This window comes from Pollicipes pollicipes, unplaced genomic scaffold (genome assembly GCF_011947565.3).
Source record: "Pollicipes pollicipes isolate AB1234 unplaced genomic scaffold, Ppol_2.1 Scaffold_7231;HRSCAF=8579_pilon_pilon_pilon, whole genome shotgun sequence".
NCBI classification, from domain to species: Eukaryota; Metazoa; Arthropoda; class Thecostraca; order Pollicipedomorpha; family Pollicipedidae; genus Pollicipes; species Pollicipes pollicipes.
In genome coordinates, this window is record NW_023597034.1 from 6,215,142 (window position 1) to 6,235,394 (window position 20,253).

At 63.3% G+C, this 20,253-nt stretch overlaps 1 protein-coding gene across 1 annotated transcript in view; it reads right to left on the reverse strand.

Annotated features, from left to right (window-relative positions):
- Positions 1-20,253, reverse strand: part of LOC119109318 (rabankyrin-5) — a 127,541-nt gene that overhangs the window by 102,324 nt on the left and 4,964 nt on the right. The window contains exons 5-7 of the mRNA XM_037232925.1: positions 19,330-19,474; positions 17,703-17,826; positions 15,878-16,027 (exon numbers count right to left, since the gene is read on the reverse strand). Coding sequence (XP_037088820.1) covers positions 15,878-16,027; positions 17,703-17,826; positions 19,330-19,474 — 419 coding nt within the window. The remainder of the gene's footprint in view (positions 1-15,877; positions 16,028-17,702; positions 17,827-19,329; positions 19,475-20,253) is intronic.

Below are 20,253 nucleotides of genomic sequence, written 5' to 3' on the forward strand. Positions count from 1 at the left end.
GATAGGTAAAAATTATAGCTTAAAGTTGTTGCTCAGACCAAGCGGATAGCACTTCGATTCCTAGCGGCCGTAGATTTGACTCGGCACTTTCGAACCCCCAGAAATCCCGGCAAGTCGAAATATTGTCACTTTTACCCTTTGCGTTCGACCGTCACCTTACTGACTACACCATCATAATGGAAGAACCAATAACGCGCGCTCCCCTCACCTCGCCAAACAGCGTATTGCGAGACCAAAAGTTTGCAGCATTTCTGCATGGTAAAGAAAGCAATTATGACAACAAATACAGCATGAATTGCCATAACAAGATAAAATAAAATCCAACGCATTAAGCCCAACAACGCTTGTTTGCGAGGTCTAGTCGCATGATGGAACAACGGCTACATGCAGGCAGGATGTCTACCGCCACCAGTGCAAACAGATGCCTGTCAAAGTCGCAGTCAATATCAGGTGTCAAATTTATCATGCGTGTTTATTTGAGCTTCATGTCTGAGCATGTGCGTGCCGTTGCGTCTGTCTCTTGTCATTGTTTGCTGCGTACTGCACATTTGGGTCAGTCGGTGCGACTGCGGAGTTGGAGTTTGGGTGTGGCCGTGGTTATCCCTGCATGTGCGTGTATTGTTGGTTCTGCGCGGTCACAAACATTACTGCGTCGATATTGAGGTATCCGTCAACATAGAGACATTAGATGTGCTCGATAAAGCTCAGATGAAGCATTCATATGCTTTTGAAATCAAAATATTGCTCCAATAAAATTTCACTTCTTGGTAAATGTGCTTCTTAATCCGTCATCGCTTGATTACACAATGGAACGTTTTGATGACGTCAGAGTCGCTGCCGAATTTGCCGTGTCAGACTTGCAGCTGTAGCGGACGGCGTGACTCACTCATGGTACTTCTACGCGCCGCAAGGAAGCGTCGTTGTTTTGAGCACAGAAAGTTACCTTATGCGCGTTAAGTGGGTGTTGTGACCTTTTCTCATGGCAGCTTAGAATATTTTCCGTGATGGGACGTTTTTTACTTGCATTTGCATTCGGCGCTGTTCGTAAGCTATTAGTCTCTCCGCATGATGTCCGTCATATCTAGTAGGAGCCCAAATACGTGTGTTATTTGTCACAAGACGCAGTTCATGATCAATACTCGTTCGCTCTTTTATCCTATTTCTCGCTTTGCCCCACACATCCGCGACGTCCCGCTCGTCCGAGGCAGGCGACACGTGGAAGCCATGAGTGGGCCGAAGTGTCCCCTGGTGGGAGCCCTCGTCCGGGCGCCGTACACACACCCAACAGGTAGGGCCCTGGGCGGGCTAAGTCTCGGATGGATTCCCAGGTGCATGCAATCCCAACCCAACGTCATCCATTCTCCTTCATCCCATAATCCTGAACTTGTCATGACTGGCTTGATGGGGTCTAATCCAAGTAACCAAGAGATCGAGACATGCAATCGGCAGCGTAACCTGACTGTTCGCAAACTGCGCTCTTTCGCTGGGGCGCTTGGTGCTGTATCGTCATAAACACCAATGTTTAAGGGACATTTATATCGTCTATATTTCTTATTGATACCAACACATCTCTTAAAACGTTGTAGCATATTTCATGTCATTTTGACCATTCTGACCGTGACCAAAATGCAGTCGATGAGGTGGGGTACTAGCGCGACGTCTCCATGACGTTATAAATGTCTGGACGACTCGCAAATAGACTGTACAAGTTCGTGTGCATCAAGCTAAGAAACAAGACGGTTTGAGGTCTAAAAACGGGCATGGCTGTGAACTGCAGGGAATGATCATGAAAATAGCCATCTCCGTTTAATTTTTTTAGTTTAAATTCCGCCCAGTTTAAATTCCGCACAAATGTCGAACAGCGCCTTTACATGATATGCTTCATCCAAAGGGTTATCAGATCAAGCCGAAAGTCTGACTTAACGGCGTAATCCGGGCGTTCTCATGCTATCGGTTTTTGTGGAACCACCATAATTCAGCAGAAGAGACGACTCGGTCCGTTGCGTCGCGCTGCACATGGCATCACACCCAGCCAATCGCCGACCGGCAGTGGCGGTCGGCGGTCATGCCATTGGCTGTTGCTATTGTCATTCCTCATCACGTGACCTTATCATTTCTTCTAAACATCCTGGTTTGAAATAGCCCAGTGAGCCAACCGCATGCCAGCTCAGAGACTAGGGTGTTTAGGCATCGATATGGCTATAACGAGGTTACAAAATCGCCGCACACACGTTCAGGAACGAGGGTGTTAGGCATTGATTAGGCTATAACTAGTTTAAAGCACCGTCTCGTGGACTACAGTCTGGTTACTTCGGTGCAGTGCCCCATGCACGAGGGCAACACTCCGCCTGAACCGTTCGACTATCCAAATTATGAATGTATAATGCAGCACCGTGTATGTGCGCGTGTATCCGTATGAGCATGTCTCTGCGTATCTGTGAGTACATGCTGCATAGCGGATAAGTATATATGGAAGTTCGTATCCTTAACTGCTTGTGTCTGTGCGCTATCGTTGCACTCGCGGGCTCACTCTGGAGTGGCCGTCTATATATACCTCATGATGTGAGAGATAGGCGTTAACCTTTTTCATTGTCGGCATTATGAGTTGGGACACCTGATTCTGCGAATGATCGACCTTCACTGTATCAAGTGACATTGGTTAAACCACGATACCAAGCAAGCATTGGTTATGTTCGCCAGATTTGGCACGTCAAGCTGTGGTCATGGTCATGAGGGACCATGGTTCCTGGTCACCTCTCACGGTCACGCGTGGTTATCAGCGGAAGTCAGTGCCACCTGGTATACAAAAGGTCGGTTATTATCAGAATAAGAACTCATAGCACATATAGGGACCACAGCACGGGTTTACGGATGGGGGATGCAATGGTTGTCTAGAGCGTTCCTTTCCACGCACCGCCGTAGAAGTGACACTGAACTGCGTCAAAGCTGAGGCGCATGCCCTCCCAACGGCAGAGCGTATGCACATATGCATACCACCCACACATCGGTACATATGTATCGGCGAGCCTGCCGTGCCGGCGCCGACGTCGCCGCTGGCTCGGCGCCGCCGGCCGGTGGGCGGCCGACCGCAGGCCGCTCGGCGGCAGCCGGCGCGCCGGCTCCGCCGCCGTCAGTCGTCACCGCGCCGCGCCGCCGACCGGCCGCGCCGCCGCCGCGGCCGCCGCGCGCCCCCCGCCACGTGCCGCCTCTACGGCCGCCGATGACGCGCCGCCGGCTGCCGGCCGCGGCCGCGCTGCTGCTGATCGCGCTGCTGCCCGTCAGAGGTGAGTGACTCCGTCCGCCCGGCGGAAACGGTCCGCGCGGAATGTCGCGGCGACACGGCCGACGGCGGATGTCACAAGGCGGTGCCGGCTACCTCAGATCGGGCGGAGCGATCGCATTGTGCTCGTAAGTCACGGGCAGATCGTCCTCGAGAGCACGTGCCTCGTTTACCGTTGCCGAATATACCGTCAATTGTCACCGACAACGTTGCAGAATCCTTCTCACAAATAACATTAAAAATTCCGTTCATTCAAGAGATCCAGCTATTACGCAAAGCAACCTCATTCATTCGCAAAATGAAATGTTACCAGTTCAAAGAAACAAAGACGCTGTAACTGGTTGGCAGCTGGATGCTCACTTCTGACTTATAAAACACCGATAGCCAATGCATCACTAATCCGAATGATGTCGTGATTATCACCGGGACCTACGACGCTGGTTGTCGCTGGGGCCTGATAAACCACAACAGCAAAATCGGCTATCTGCAATATTTGGAGAGGAGCTGCTCAGCTCTGCAACGCTATAGAATTAATTCCTCTGGCCCACCCACCCAAACTCAGTCCCGCCCGTTGATACGGACACTACCCTGTGCGCGCCGGCGGCTCCCGCGGTGCCGACCGGAAGCCGGACGCGACCGACGTCCGACGCAAGGTCAGAGGTCACGCCGGCGCCGCCAAGCCTGCCACGATCAACACCGGCCGGTCGGCCCCGGCGGCCGGCGTCCGTCACTGCTGGCAGTTTGTTTAGCGCCGCGAATAATGGCCTGTGTCAGCCGGCCCGGCGCCGTCGGCTGCGTCGGCGGCCGGCGATTCCACGTCTGGCTTCGCGTTGAGAGTGGTCGGCGCGCGGTGTCGAGGCGCTGAGCGGATGTCGTCCGTTGTAAACACGTCCCGTGCTTGGCGGCGGCTCTGTGGACGCCCGGTTACGGCCTCGAAGCACGGCTGGTTCCAGTGCTCGCCGTCGCGGCCGTACCGCAGCAGGTCCCCTGCGGGCCGGGCCGTCCCCAGAGGCCATCAGACGGATTCCGTCAGACCCCTCTCTGTCAGTGACAGCGTCAGACCACGTGTCACCGATCACGTCCGGACGTGTCCTGACAAATCTCGCCGCGCGGTGCCCTATCAGCCCGGGTGGTGTTTGTCCGGGGGCGGCGGCCGCGGCCGGCTCCGATGGCCGGCCGGCCGGCCGGCGCCTCGCCGTCCCTCCGCGTCTTCGGGCATCCAACCCACGGCCGGCTTCCCACCGAACCGCCGCTCATTCCCAGCCGTCCACCGCAGCCTGCACAGCCATCAGTCGCCTCTGCCTAATGCACGGCAGCGAGGCCGCAGATGTGGGTCAGTCAGCTCGGTCGCCGCGCGGACACCGCGCCGGCCGGCCGCCCGTGGCTGAAGTCGCGCCGCGCCACTTCCGGACAGCGCGACAGTGAAACGCCTCCGCCGGCGGGCGCGCGTCGCGCCGTGCGCTGCGGCGCAGGCGAAGTGCCGGGCGGGGTGGGCGCAGCTGGCGGCCGGCGCGCGCGCTCGTCACCGGCGCTGAATCACGGCGTCGTAACCCGACGAGCTGGCGGCGTCGGCGGCGCGCCCCCACGCGTCGGCCCGGCCGCAGCAGCGGCTCTGACGGCGCGGCGGCTCCGGCGCGGGCACGCGGCGCGATGTGCCGGCGGCATCGTGGCCCTGTTCGCGCGGGCCGCCGGCCACTGCAGCATGGCGATGATGCGTGGCAGGGACAAAACCACCCCGGCTATGAACCACCCGGCGGGGGGGAGGGGGGGGGGGCATCTGCACACGGTGATGGCGGCAGCCCCGACCGGGGACTCGGGAGACGTCACATGTGGTCCTCACACGGACCCCCTTCCAGCGTCACTCACGCTCAGCAGCGGTGACGCGGTGACATCTGACGGGATCAAAATCGCGCGGTGAGAAACGACAACCGATGGCGCGTTGAGTAGAGGCGCCTCGCGTGCGGCGTGCTACGACGCCCGGCGCCGCTCTCGAAGCCTGACGACGATTGACGCCTCAGGGACGCCCCGAGACGTGCCACGGCGGCTGGTGACGCGCCGAGGGCCGGCGGCCCGACCTGCCGGCTGCCGCCGCCGCTTATCGCCTGCAACCCTCTCCGACCGCGGAGACGGCCTTCGACGCAGCCCGGGTCGATGCATAATGCATCGCAGGCCGAGACGGTCATGCACGCTCCGGCGAGCAGCGATCGACGGAAGGTCCCTTCCATGAACGGTCCGACAAAGGGAGACGACCCCCCCCCCCCCCCCCGTTCTCCACTGCGCCTGATCACCCCAACGAACGGTCAAATAGTCCGTCCGCAGGTCGATACAGCAATGGTGGTCACGCCCGTTGGCCAACTCCCGCCGCGGAGACAACGACCGAAAATTATCCGCGCCGCCCGCCCGTTGCCCCTCTCGTGCCCTTCCACACCAGGCCACGCGCCGGCCGCATTCCTGCGCCGCTTTAATCATCGGCGGCGGCGACAGTTACGGCACCGCACGCATGTTTATGGCGCGCTGTGCGTGCAGCTCTGCGCGGGTTCGTTGGCACACGCGGCCTGCCGGACGCGCGCGCCCGGCAGGAATCACGCTGGAGTAGAGCTGGCCCGGCGAATTAGAGACCGCCGTCCGGCAGCAGCGGGGCGTGAGCGCCCTCACCCGCTCGGGACCGCCCCACCGTCGTGGCCCGGCGGCCGCCGTCGGGCAGGCATCCGTGTGCACGGCCGCCGGCCCGATCACGGCGGGACAGGCCGGAGGCGGCGGGGGCGGGTCGCGTGCGCTGACGAGGGCGGAGCCGGATCCGTGCACGGCCGCAAGCGGGTCAGAGAGGAGAGACGCGAGGAGAGGAGGCCGCCTCCCGCTGCCCCAGCACAGCGTCACGGTCACCTGCTGCTGCTGCGGTCGCACGGGATTGAACTGCATCAGCGACAGTCTTCTCCGCGGCAGAGACCGCGGCCGACCGCCGCCACCGGCCTCCGCAGCTGGCCCGCCGCGAACGGCAGTAAAGTACTCCAACGCCAGCGGAGGGTGGCTTCGGACCGCAGACGGCAATCCGGAGAGACCGTACGGCAGGCGCCAGCAGATGTGGCCCGCAGCTGGTGTCTCCTGCGGCGGCGGCGGCGGCAGCGGCCTGACCCACTCAGCGGCGCCGGCGGACGACGCCACCGATTGGGGTCGATGGGCGGACCGCGGTTGAGTCCGAGACGCCGCTCGACAATTACGGCGCCCTCCCCTCCCGGGCTGTCGTCCGAGCGGCCGGCGGTGGTCAGGCCGGCTGGAAGGGCGACCAGCGCCCGCCGCGGAATGCCCTCCGTGGTGGCCGCCGAGACAAGTGGTACCCCAAACCCCTGACCGAGCGGGCCTGTTTCCCCCAGGTGGTGGCGGGAATTTACGACAGCAATTTGGTGGTACGCCGCAACCACGGGATTACGGCAGTATGGTATCTCCACGAGGCAGCATGATTTAACGCGGTGCCCACCGCGCCGCCACGCACACACACGACACGACACTCACGCGACCAAACGCACGACACCGTCGTTCCGTCGCGCTCAATGCTACCATACATACAGAGATAGTATCGCAAGTTCCCAACACAAAGAGAGAGCCAAATATGCATCACGCAGAGTGGGCACCGACCCGCCACGTTCGCTCTGGCGCTCTCTCGTTCTCGTTCTCCCCCGCGACCGGCCACTGATATGGGTCAGCCCGCCCGGCCGTCATCGCCGACCCACATTCTGGATCCCCGCCTGGCGGCCGGTGGCCAGCCGCCGGAGTCGGCAGCGAGGCCTACCGATTCAGGCCCAACCGAGCGCCATGAGTGCCGGGTCAGCGCCGCTCGGCCGCCGCCACATACACGCCGCGCGGCTGCTTCCTCTATTCAGGTGGCCTTCGGGGGTATCTTTGACCGTACGAGCTGATTGCATTGGTCAGGCAGCAAAACTAATGTTGCTTTTCCACGCCTGCCTGCGGCGAGCACTGAGCGCACGCTGCCAGTCACCGCCGCAAGTCCGGCGCGGATGCTGTGTCTGCCGCCGACGCCGACAGCCGTCGCCCATCTTCAGCGTCGTCGTCGGCGACGGCGGGGGCGCGGCCGCCCGTCGGAGGCCCATCAGAGGCGGAGCTCAGGCCGCGGCTGGGATGCCGGCGGCGGCGGACAGGCAGCGAGGCCGGGCGAGTCGGGCCTGGCGGGCGAGAGGCCGCGGCGGGCGGTCCGGGACGCCGCGGACCGCCCGCTGAGACCCGGGGACCCGATCCAGGGGACAGGCCCGGAACGTCGACAGGCGCGATGAGGCGATGAATGCAGCAAAAAAAGACAGCACCATTGAAACAAAAAAGGAGGGCTGCCGAACACAAAGCAGACAAAAGTGACAAGAGCGATAAGAACGGATAAAACAAATAGACAAAGCGAAGAACAAAAACACATGTAGCAGCTGACAGGAGCAGATAACCGTGGCGAAGCGGGCCTCGAGCCCCGACCGCGGTGCAGTGTTCGGGCGCAGTCGTCCAAACCGCGGCAGGCGGAGCGCACCAGACCTGCACACGGTGCAGTGGTGCCATCTCCCGCTCCTCCGGCGCTGATGTCGACCGCGATCAGGCCCCTGCCGCAGGCCAGCGCGGCCGGACGCCGCCTCGTCACATAGCGGTCGCGGCGGCCGGCTGTATCGCCGGGGGACGGGGCGCGGCCGCCGCCGGTCCAGATCGCTTCCCGCCGCCCGCGGCCGCCCGCCGCTGTCTGCATGCAGAGCGGGTGTCGGCGCTCCGGGCGAGGCGGTGCAGGCTCACTTCATGGCCGCACGTGGCTGCGAGCGCCCGCCCGGCGTCCATGGGTTGATGATGATTGGGGTTTTAGGGCGTGCCGACTTCTGGGGTCATTTGCGCCCTGGCGTCCATGGGTCTCCGCACAACACAGTCCCGCCGAATCGCCTAGCATCTCGCCAGCGTCCCACTTGATCCATCGCAACATCCTTGGCATTGCCTTTGCTGGCTTCTGCAATGACTGGCCGGCGGCCAACCATCCGTCCAGGCCGAGCGTCGCAGCCAGCCGCGTCCACCCCACTCCCGCCGTGCTCGCCGCCCTCTCCAAGCCTCTCAGCGAGCGGACCTCCGGCGGCGCAGCGCCGGCCGGCAGTCGGTCGATGTCACCGCCAGGCTCCGCCCCGCCGCTGCCGGCGACGCGTGCACGGCCGGCCGACCAGCCGCGCTGGGCGGCTGCGGGCACCGCCAGCAGCCCGCGCCCGGCCCGCAGTCGGCGTCCGGCCGCGCGCCGGGATCGTCAATCGCCCGGCTATTTACCGGAGCGTCGGGCCGCCCGGATCGTTAGCGGACCAATCTCTCACGGCGGCCGACGCGACCGGCTCGCCGGGCCGGGCGGCCGGGCCGCGAAAACACACCGGCGGCGTTTGATGTCGGCTGGACGGACCCGTCGGCCGGCGGGCGGCAGAGAACGCCGTCGCCAGCCGGGCTCGACGAGCGCGCGTCGCTGGTTACTCATCGCGCCCGTGGACAGCACGGCTGCGAGCCCCGAAAGCTGGAACCGGTCCTTCCATCTGCGGTGATTGGTGACGCTCAGCCGGGCTGAGTCACGCACGGCGGCGGGCGGCCACCTGGCCGGGCGGCGGCGATTCGCCGCAGCGCACCAGCTCAGACCGGGCTGACTCCCGCGATCCCATCGGTGGAAGCGCCGCAGCGCCCCAGCAGCACCCAGCGGCGCGGCCTCCGCTGGTCTCGCCGCCGTGACCAGCAGCGACCGCACGCCACCAGTCACAGAGGCTCGAGGCAGCGCAGGCGCCCGCACAGAGGCCGGCCCATTCAAACGCGACCTGCGCAGTGAGTCAAGCGCACCCCTCGCCGGGGATCAATCCATTCAGACTCGACCCCGGCGTGAGTCAGGCGCGAGTACGGGGGGAACGGCGGCGGCGGCGCCCCTGCTCACCCGATTCATCAGGTGAGGTAAACACGGCGCGCGCGCCGCTGCCAACGCCATCACGGCCGGGGATGCGCTGCTCGCGTGAGGCGCCAGCTGGCGTGATAGCTGATCCGCGGCCCGGCCGGCTCGCTGGCGACCAGTTCTCGTGAGCGTGCGGGCGACGGCCGCCGCACGCCGGGCACTGGGGGGCGCCCGGCCGACGAGGATCCCCCGGCGGGAGAGGGCTTTTCACGGGAGCGCTCAGTCGACAGCCGCGTCCGGCCGGCTGAGAGCGGGCCGCGGTTGCAGCGGTCGGGAGCTGTCAGACGCGCTCTCTAAGGGCCAGGCGGCGTTCCCAGAGCCGCCGGCCGCCCGGCGAGTCCGCGAACGGCTCGCCTACGAAGGCGGGCCGGAAGCCCATGCGTTCGCGACCTTCCGCGAACCAAGTGTATCACCGCACATGCATGACGTCATTCAGGCATGCCGATACGTCACCGCCGACGGCTGGGCGACCGCCCGTGGCGGATCGTGACGGCCCGTGACGCGCCGTCACGCGCTCTGTCACCTGTCGGCCGAGCCTTGACGCGACGCTCACTACGATCCCGTGATATCGGGACAAACTTCGCCGCGCTCGGCGACCGGGCGAGCCGTCGAGGAGAGCGTTCCGCCGTGCAATTAATTACCAACCGACTCGAGCCGGGCGTCGCCTCAACTGTTGGCGAGCCGGAGCAGAGTCCTCGCCCACGTCCGGCCGTGTTTACAGCAGCGGCGGCCGGGTGTCCTCGGTGCCACTGCTCCGGCGAGGATGACGTGGCAGGTGAGGACGTGATGACACGAGGGGGACGAGGTACCGCCACTCGCGAAGGCACGTGCACGAGGACGTGAGGACGCCATACGGTCGCGGATGACGACGATGGTGACGCAAAGGACGCGGATAACGCAAATGACGCGAGGGCGCTCTGACCTGCTTTCGGACATAGCTTGCGACCGCTTCTAAACAGCTGCCGAACGCCGCCGTAGCGTCTACAGCATGCAGCACAGAACGGCCGGCAATCCCCGTGCACGGCGGTGCCGACGCAGTAGACCGTGCAGTTGGCCAATATGAGGCCAGGCCAGTCCGGTGGCGCGGCGATAAAGATCAATCCATTTATTCAGGTCGGTCAGCATGACATGGACCGCCCGTCCGCGCCATGAAAGGGGCGCCAAGGCTCGCGCGTCCGCTTTCAACGGCCGGCCGGCTGCATGCGATCAGCAGATTGGCCGGCCCAAGTGGGCCGCTGGCCGTCCGCTCGGGCGGCTTGACGGTGGCCGGACACCGGCCAGCACGGAGACGGCAGCCGCGAGCGGGCGCCGCGCGGAGGGGGCAGGTGACGCGACCTTCGCCTTCGGCGCCGCCGCCGCCCCCGTGCTCCCAATCGGAACCTTCGGCCGCCCAAATACGGACGGCGAGCGACGGCGGCGGCGGCGGCGGCGGCGGCTGCGCTGCAGCAGCGGCGGTCATCGCTGCACGGCCGCGCGGTGGGTGAGGACGCCTGGCGCGGCCGCCGAGAGAGCCGGCGCTCGGATTACGCCCGATGCGGTCCGTTTACGCCGGGGCGCTAAGGTGCAGATGGTTTATGCTCACGAACGAGACGAGGAATGATTCAGGCGTGATTTGCGGCCCCGGAGTGCCTCGGGCCTTCTGCAGAGTTGAGCTGTGGTGTCGGGACGCACAGTCCCGGTCGCCACTTGTCACGACGAACAGATACAGGCATCTCCGGTCACCACGCTCGCAAACACAGCGACGGCCTTGTCCCCGGTCTGGTGGCGGCGGCGTCGGCAGCCGCTCGGTCCCATAGGGAACGTGGGAAGCGTGCAGCGGCCGGCTCCAGTTGCAGGCGCGCGCGGCTGCTGCAGGCGCGTCGGCGCTCCCCGCCCGGGTCCGAGCACATGGGGACGCCAAACTGACATAAGCGTCCGAAGCGTTCCGCAGCTTCCTGACCCCTTGCGCCACGACTGACGGACGGAGACGCGCGGAGCACCTGGCTAATACATCTCTCTCGATTCTCGACACGGGTCCCGATAGCCACATACCACGGCCAAGATGATGGTCTGGGTTGAGAGCGCGCCGAACACCGATGCTACGCTGTGATCGCATCGACTGGCAACGCTACAACTGATCTCTCCCGCTTCCCATCCCTCCCTTCAGCAGACAAACCTCCCGGCTATGATCGGTTCCGCCTCTCCGAACGCCGCCGCCTCAGCCGGACAGGCGCGTCCCAGGCGCCGACCCCGCCGCAGCGTGTCGGGGTCGTCCGTTCCGCGCGGCCGCCTCCCGGCCGGCGCAGAGCCGGCGTCAGCTGGCCCCCCGTCAAAAGGCGGTGCTGATGGAGGCGACGGTGCCGCGTGACACCGCGGTGCGCGGCCGGCGGGTGCCGGGCCGCCGCCGGGCCGTGCAGCACCGCCGGACCGGCTGTCACCGGCCGCCGATAGGTCATCGGGCCCGGCGGCGGCTCCCTGAGCAACGGTACTGGCTCCTGCGCCTCGGCGATGGCGCCTGCGCGGTGGGAGCAGCTCCGACGCCAGCTCCAGGGGCACCGTGGCGGTCCCCGACCCTGGCGCGTGCTCCGAGGACCCAGCCACGAGCACGGCAGACGCTGCTACCTGCATCCACGTCACCGTTTATGAGCCCGATGTGACGTAATCCCACAGTCAATACCGTCTGATAAGTCGGCTTATATTTCCTGATTTCCTGTCGACCCTATTACGTCAGTTAACGAGGCCCATCATCCAGGTTTGCGGCATCCGCCCCCAGGCCCGGCGATCAGCTGCCGCCGCTGACAACCGTCTTGCTGCCCACAGGCGCGGGCATCCAGTGCTACCGCTGCACCTACAAGAGCATCTCGCAGCGACGCAATCGCACTGACCCCATCTTTCCGTGCGCCACGTTCGACGGACACTCCAAGTACGTGGTCGACTGCCCCAAGTCGACCATGTGCGAGATGAAGACCTTCATCCTGGACCTGCCCAACGGAGGTACGTGGGCGGGACGCCGGCGTCGGAGGCCGCAGGCATTTCCCCCGGCAACTCGGCGAGCGCCGCACCGCGTCGTCCTCGACGACAGGGCGGCGACAGCGAGAGCGATGACGCACCGCAGTCGGCAGGCGCGCGCGCTACGCGCGCCGTTCGTTACTGGTCTGTTTTATCGCCGCTTTGTTTCAATTTCGTCGCGCCTGGGGCGATTTTGGCGCGCTTTGCTGCCAAACAACTATTCCCCGCCTCCGCGTGGTCCGCAATAAATCGCGGCGACCAGTCAGCATAACAAACGACGCGCCCCGTCGCCTGGTTAGAGAAGAGCAGAGCAGACAGGGCGCTGACCGTCTGCCTTCCTCGGCCGTCTCGACCTCCACAAGGCGTACGATACGGACGTACATTCACGGGGGGGGGGGGGGGGGGGCTGGCGTCGCCGATGCCAGGGCAGCGGCGTTGGCGTGACTTTTTCTGCGGCGTCACCTGCTGGCGCCTCACGAGTGCTCAAGTGCTGGAAACTACGGCAGCAGAGCTCTCAGAACTTGGCCACCTGGACAACTGTTGAGAAGATTACTCTGTCACCGTTTTGAGTTGTTTTTTTTTTCTCCTCATGCCCGGTATCGTTTCCAATCTTAACCAAGAGGCTTATCCCGTGCATCGTTCCTGCAAACAAAAGGCAGCCCGTTGCTGATCCCATGAAGCCAGAGGGCCGAGCACAGTGCGCCAGCCGGCGTCGGAATGCGACAGACACCGAACAGGCTGGCCCGTAGCCTGTTTGTTCTCGACTGTCGGCGACGGCGGCGGCGGCGGCTGGGGTGCGTCCGCCTCTGGCCGCCGGCTGGGTCGTGTTTACTGCGCCGTCCAGGTCCGACGGGCGGACAGACACCACCCGGGCGTCGCGGCGGGAGCCGGCGCCGCGCGAGTCGCCCGCGCCCGCCGCGCCGAAGGGGATCGCAGCCCAGCTCGCGGGGCAGTCCTGGCGAGCGCGGACTGAGACTGGGCTAGACCGGGAGCCCGTGACCGGCGCCATCACGGGAATTCCCGCTGGCACGCACCGCAGCAACACGGCCCCGGGAGCCGTGAGGGCCGCCCAGCCGCGGGACGGGGCGGGGCGGGGGCGGTAGACAGAGCCCGGCTGGCGATGGCCGGAGCGCCGGACAGTGAAGGAATTGCGGCTGGGGACAGGCAGGCGCGGCGCTGGCTGGGTGTGATCAGAACGGGTCAACACGTCAGCAGCTCGAGCGCCAACGGACGTGGACGGGAACCATCGGATGTCGCAGCCAATGATGCAATGGCGCTGGACTGGTTTACAAAGTCAGTGAGTGACTCACAGGGCCGTGCCGGAAACGCATCCGGAACGAACTGCTACGAGCATGGACGGAGCTTGTTGTTAAGTGTGCCCGGGCGTAATCACTGCCTGCGTGCTGTTCGTGTTGTCCATCCCGACCGTCAGTGTGCCTCTAATCCGCCCTGACCGGATCGTCCCCCGGCGGAGAGAGCAGTGGACCACTACCTCCGCGCGCCCAGCGCTCGCTCCCGTGTCTGCCCCGCCACCTATTCACCAGCATCTTCCGTGCCGCAGAGATCGTCAGCACGACGACGCGCGACTGCGCGCACCAGAGCGTCACCTACCGCCGCTTCACAACAGCGCGCGGCTGGCACGAGGTCACCGACATCTTCGCCGACGCACACGCCGAGGGCTGCGAGCTCGTCGAGCACAGCGACGGCATCAAGGTCACGCGCACCGAGCACTGCTTCTGCGGCGCTGACCGCTGCAACGGCCGGCTGCGCTGGGCGCTGACCGGCGGCGCCGACGCCGTCCGGTGGCGACCCGCCGCCGCCGCCTCGGCCGCCGCCGCGCTCCTGCTGCTCGCCGCCGCGCGGTGACCGCAGCGCCCTTGGCGGCCGCTCGTCAGCGCCGCCACGCGGTGCGGCGGCGAGACATAGGAGGCCGCGTTGTAGTGCGCGCTCCCGCGACGGTCCCGACGCGTTATACGCTGCGGCCCCCGACGCGGGACGCGGACGGTGACGATCGCATGTTACGAGAGGGCGGAGACTGAGCCGCTCCCGGCGACCACGCACGAGAAAGACAGCGGACCAAGTGCGGTGTGCGACGGATGTGATACGCCCCGGATCTCAGCTGGCCTCTGTTGGCGCTGCGGCTGGCCACGGCGTGCCGGGCCCGACCGCCCGGCGCACGGCAGCGCTGCTGACAGCTGCTGCCCGGTGCCAACCGTAGCCTCCAGAGCGTTTATTGACGGTATTAGACGCGTGGTGTCGTGCCCGCGGTTGGTGTTAACGGAATACAACTAACAAGCCGAGAGGAGGCTACGGCCGCTGTGGTATCGGATTACTGAAGTGGTCAGCTGACGCAAAAACATAGCAATCCAACCGGCAGGCACAGGCGGGATGCAATCAGACAACTCTGATGACCGCTATTTGGAAGCAAAAACCCGGGTATGGGGTTCGGCCAGCGTGACCCACTTTCATTCCTGGGCTAGTGGCCTTGGACTGCCAGGTCGTACGCTCCAGGGACAAGCGGCGGCGCTAGACTAGCGTATTGGAGCAAAAAATAACCCGGCACATATCCTCGGCACCGTACACCGGACTTTGAGCGCTTCACCGTAACAACTTATGATAAACACGCTCATAAAAACTGCTGAATTTGAATTGACGATGGCACGGCGGCAAAAGGAGGGCGCGCCGGGAACACCCAAGATCCACTGGTCACTGTCAAAACTTCGCAGAGGTCCCCTTTCATCCCAACTCGGCGGTGTTTTGCACGAGCCTGACGACGCTGCCACACCGGCCCCGCCGAACGAGCGCCCACGTCTCGTCTGACGCGGCCGTCTCAGTTCTGACAAAGACGGACACCGTCTGGCAACTTAGGTCGGATGAGAGTCGGCAAAACACATATCGTCGAGCCGCTGGCAACGCGATGTTGGCGGGAGCGGCGCGCGCCAAACATCTGAACATGACTCACTAATTACGACGCCCAGCACTGACGGCGCTGCTTGGCGGACATCCCGTAGCCAGGTGGGGTCAACGCGGCCGTTTTCAGCTCCGTTACGGGGTGCGATGAGTTGGCTCAGTGCTGTTTTCCACAAAACCAATCTGAGCGCGCCGCAAGGCAGCTGATTGACGTTTGACGCGATCAACGCTAACTGACTCCAGATAAAACCATCGCCGTTGTTTGGGCTCATACGCAACAGCATTTCTATTGAAATTACCTCGGAAAAGCCAACCGTTTCGTAGCTAAATGCTATCTGGAAAAGCACTGACCCAAAAGCTGTCCGAAAGGCTTGACTTCATAACTGTAGTTCAGCTGTGCGATTCCAGAACCTTAACATCTGCTTTACGGCGGGGTCTAGACAACGGTTGCCTTGGACCTCACCGCACGACCCGTAACCTCTTTGAAACCGATTCCGTATACCAGCCGCGTTTTCCCGTGCCCACACCTCGGTGCGCAAAGCGAAAGAGCCGGAGCCTCAGCGCCCCGCCACTCGCAGTCCGCCAACAGCACAGGTGAAAACTGAAGAGCGAAGACAGCGCTCATCGAGCTAACCGCCCCAAGAGACGCGAGAGCTCCCTCGTCGGTCCCGGCAATTGTCTCCCAGCCGAGAACGTGCCAGCAACCGAGCGCCGTCCCCACCGCCGCTGGCTCCAGGAGGCGACAGCGTGCCCACCTGCGCGTTGAACTCGATGAGGAAGAGGAAGACGACGTCCTCGCGCAGCAGCCGGATCGCCGCGTGCAGCGGGTACCGCGTCTTCGTCTTGAACATCTCGTATACCAGCGGCGCCTTCATGTGCGCGAAGTCTTCGCTGGTGAAGTCGTTCTGTCGGCAGAGCGCGCTGTGACCAACCCCAGACAAGTCTGTGACCCCAGACATGAGCGCGAGTGCTCTGAAGATGGATGTAGCCTATGATGATGAAGACGATGAAGATGATGTAGACTATGGGGTGGCTCGGACGTTGGAAAACAAGCTGCCTGGCGAGCCGGACCGTAACGGCGGCCGGTCTCAGAGCGAGACCGAGCACCCGCGCCTGCACGCGAGCCTTGTTGCCCCCACTTGGCTACGATTCGTCACCGCCCAGCAGGCAAACGACAGAGGGAGACCGCAGAGGAGACCGCCTAAGGCCGTGAGTGGTAACGACCTCAGACAACAGCTAATAGGTCTCGTGCTCGTTACCCGAGTGTCCGCTATTGCATCGGCCCTCGATCAACGTCAGCACACAGCGTCAAGATGCCCATCATACCACTGACAAATACCGCAGCGGCGTTCCTAGAGATCAGTCACGCAGCCCACCAGCCCATTCATCGCCGGCCATTCGCTGACGGCGCGGGGGCCGGCCGGGACGGCAGGCGCGCGCTGACGCCACCGCCGCCTCCGACGACCGACAACAAACGGGCGGCGCGCGGCCCTGCGCCGTGACATCACGCTCCCTGAGTCATGCACTTCCGACGCTCACAAGCCCCGGGGTAAACTTAGCGCCGCGGCCGCCGCCAGAGAGCCCACCAGGGGACCGCGCTGGCGGGTGCAGATGGCGCTAGCGCACCGCCCGGTCTGCAGAAATAAACAGCCGCCGGTGAAGTGCCCGCGTTGACTGCGGCGCGCGACAGGTGAGCGGGAGGGCTGAGGTTCAGGTGATAGGTGTAGGGAGCAGGTGCATGTGGACACGCCTCGCCTGTCGGAAGGCACGCCAATGACTTTGGCACCGGTGAGACGTGTGTTCGGCTTACTACTTCCGGGATCGTCCCCGCGCGGGCTCACGCGTCGGGACAGAGCACCAAGAACGCCTACAGGAGTGTTGGTCGACATAAAAGTAGAATATTGCCGCCGACTGCTCGCCCAAGCTATCCCAGATGTTTTCACAGAACGTACTCCAGTACGTTCTGTGCAAAGGAAACGATCTAAAAGTCACGGAGACAAAACGCTACGCAGCATGTTCAAATCCTTCACGTGAACCACCTGAATGTAAACCAAGCACAGCCATAAGACCAATGACTTACTGTTAAGGCTGCCAGGCACCGGTCCATACCCAGCAGTTTCCACACACGCACAGCCCATTCCCAAAGCGAATTCTTCCTCCACACTCCAGCATGCCCTGGACATTCCTCAACCAGAAGTCAAGCTCTAGCCGCACCACGCTGATAACCAGTGAAGTGGAGGGATCACTTCAGATGCTGAGTGCTCACAGGTGATTACTGCCAGCAACCGTTAAGGGATCATTAACTGGAAGTGACCTAGGCTAAGCTACAGTCGTGGCAGACCCACCACCATGGTGACGTAGCAATCCCACTATCTTGCCCGAATTTTTGAACAAGTTTCCCAACGTTCCAAAATGCAGCAATCCTTTGACCAAACGCCGGCACAGTGTCATCGAGACGGGGCCGCGATGCATGACCTCAGGTCACCGATGAGCAGGAGGTCGTCGTCCATCCCGTTCCCCCGGACCCCCCCCCCCTCCCCCTCCGCATTCCCCCGCAGCCGCCGTGACGTCGCCACCCACCCAGTGCGTGGAGATGAGTCGGGAGCAGTAGTCCTTGAGCGTGCCGGCGCCGATGTCGTCGGCCGTGGTGTAGAACTTGATGCAGTTCTTCACGCTGACGGACGACATCAGGGCGTTCTCGCACCTGCCGGCGGCCCAACGGCAGCGGCGAGTGAGTCGCAGACCGCGGGCAGAGACCGACATCGACACGCGCAGTCACACGGCGCGTCGCCGACGCCAGCCAGAGGTACACTCTGTCCCTGACGACAGAGCGGGCCTGTGACGCCGGAGAGTGTCCCGGCTCCAAAATCGGCCTCCGATGGCGGGAGTCTCACGCACGGCTGGTCGCCGCGCTGCACTTTGACACGCAGCAGCCCCCGCGCCCAGCTGGTCAACAATCCGACATGGCTTCATAAGCGGCGCGGCGTGCCGCGTGATAACCAAGCTGCCGGCACACATTATCTAACCCCTGACACACTTTAGAGGCCCGCTGATAGCAGCCAGCTCGCTGGCAGGCTGCACACGCCGGGGCTGTGTGAGACGCCACTAGGGCTGTGTGAGAACGCCATCGGGGCTGTGTAAGAACGTCATCGGGGCCGTGTGAGAACGTCACCGGGGCTGTGTGAGAACGTCATCGGGGCTGTGTGAGAACGTCACCGGGGCTGTGTGAGAACGTCACCGGGGCTGTGTGAGAACGCCATCGGGGCTGTGTGAGAACGTCACCGGGGCTGTGTGAGAACGTCGCTGGGACTGTGCGAGATGCCACCAGGGCTGTGTGACAACGCCATCGGGGCTGTGTGAGAACGCCATCGGGGCTGTGTGAGAACGCCATCGGGGCTGTGTGAGAACGCTATCGGGCTGTGTGAGAACACCACCGGGGCTGTGTGAGAACACCACCGGGGCTGTGTGAGAACGCCATCGGGGTTGTGTGAGAACGCCACCAGTGTGCTGGTTTGCACGCTCCGCAACGGCATCAGCAGTAACCCGCTCACGCACACGCGGTTGCTGGATGGGCAGAGTGACAAACGAGGGCTTGTGACGCACCGGCGGTGTGGCATACGGACGAACGAAGCACCAGTTAGGCCACTGCGTGCTATGAAGATCCATATTTTGATGGCGTTCCTCAAACCCTCGCGTGGTTACATTGCGAGGTCCTCCAGTTTCAGCTCGCCTTACGTCCAGGGCAGACGTATAACACGCGTTCTTCTGAACATGTAGAGCTTATAAACACACGTCAAAGGCGGGTCCCCGCGCGGCGTCAGTCCGGTCCCGACTGCCAATGTGCCGCGCGCGTGCATAACGACTCCGCTTGGGCGCGTCCAGCTCGGACGCGTCCAAAGCATTCCGTCCTCCTTTTTGGACCGTTCATGCTGCCCAAAACCGTCCGGAGAATGTGCGTGCTGTGTGTATCTGTTTTGCGCCATTCATGACACAACACGCTGCACTGGTTCGCCCAAAGTGACCCGATGAACAGACTTCGTACTTGATTTCTAGTTCACACACCGTGAGCAAATCAGCTCACTTCTCCATCGGGTCTGCGCTGTTCCAAGTTAGCACAAACCCCGCCATCGATTTCGGGTTCGCCCCGGGCCACGCCGCGCCACGTGCCGGGCCGCGCAGCCACCCTGTCGGCGTCAGGATCACATACTTGGTTTTGAGCTCTGCGAGCTGGAACCGGTCGGCGGTGCGCATCACACCCAGCACGAAGTCGTCGCCCTGCGCGAGCGGCGCCTGGTCCGTGTAGAGCCACTGCAGTACCTCGAGGCCGACGTCCGCGCTGATGTCCGACCAGTCTGCGACGGCGGCGGAGGAGGGAGTCAGCACGCGGTGACCGCAGACGGGGTTAGACGGGAACAGACGGGTCAGAGAAGGGAAGGGTTTCGTGAAATGATGATCATGAGTGGCATGAGAGGGGCCGGACCTGTATACCGAGGACAGGTGCATGATCACTGGCAACTGAATGGCGTTAGAAACCACACCCCATATGGTCAGCAAATGTTCGTGCAGGTTGAACGTCACACGCCAACGCCAAAACGTCACATGAATGCTACCCAAAACTCAACTCGGACCCAACGGGAACAAGTCGGCAACGCCGCCACGTGGACAGCGCTGGAGGAGTAAGATACCTTCCCCCGCCAGCTGTAGAGGAGGGAAAGTCACGTCCGCCAGGAAACACCCCGTGTCAAGTCCCCAGCACTGGGCCCTGACTGACATGGCAGCAGCCAGGGCTGGACGCCACAGCAGCACGGCCACACGGCCACAGCAGGTCACCACAGCGGGCTGCACCAGCGGAGCACGCGCGGCCAGCCGGCTACCGCGCACAGAGGACACGTCGCCCAAGCCCGAGGCAAGGCAGCACAGGCGACCGAGCGGCCGCCCAGTGCTGGTGCTGCGACGCAGTGGGCATGGGATCTCCGCAGTCGGCAAAAGGCCTGGCCCGCCGAGAGGTTTGAGAGGGACGGGGGAGGACGGGAGAGCCGACCAAACCAAAGACAGCCATGAAAACCCGGCCAGTGAGCCGAAGTTCGTACGTAACAAATGCGTCATGCACCACTACGCCGAGAGAGGCAGA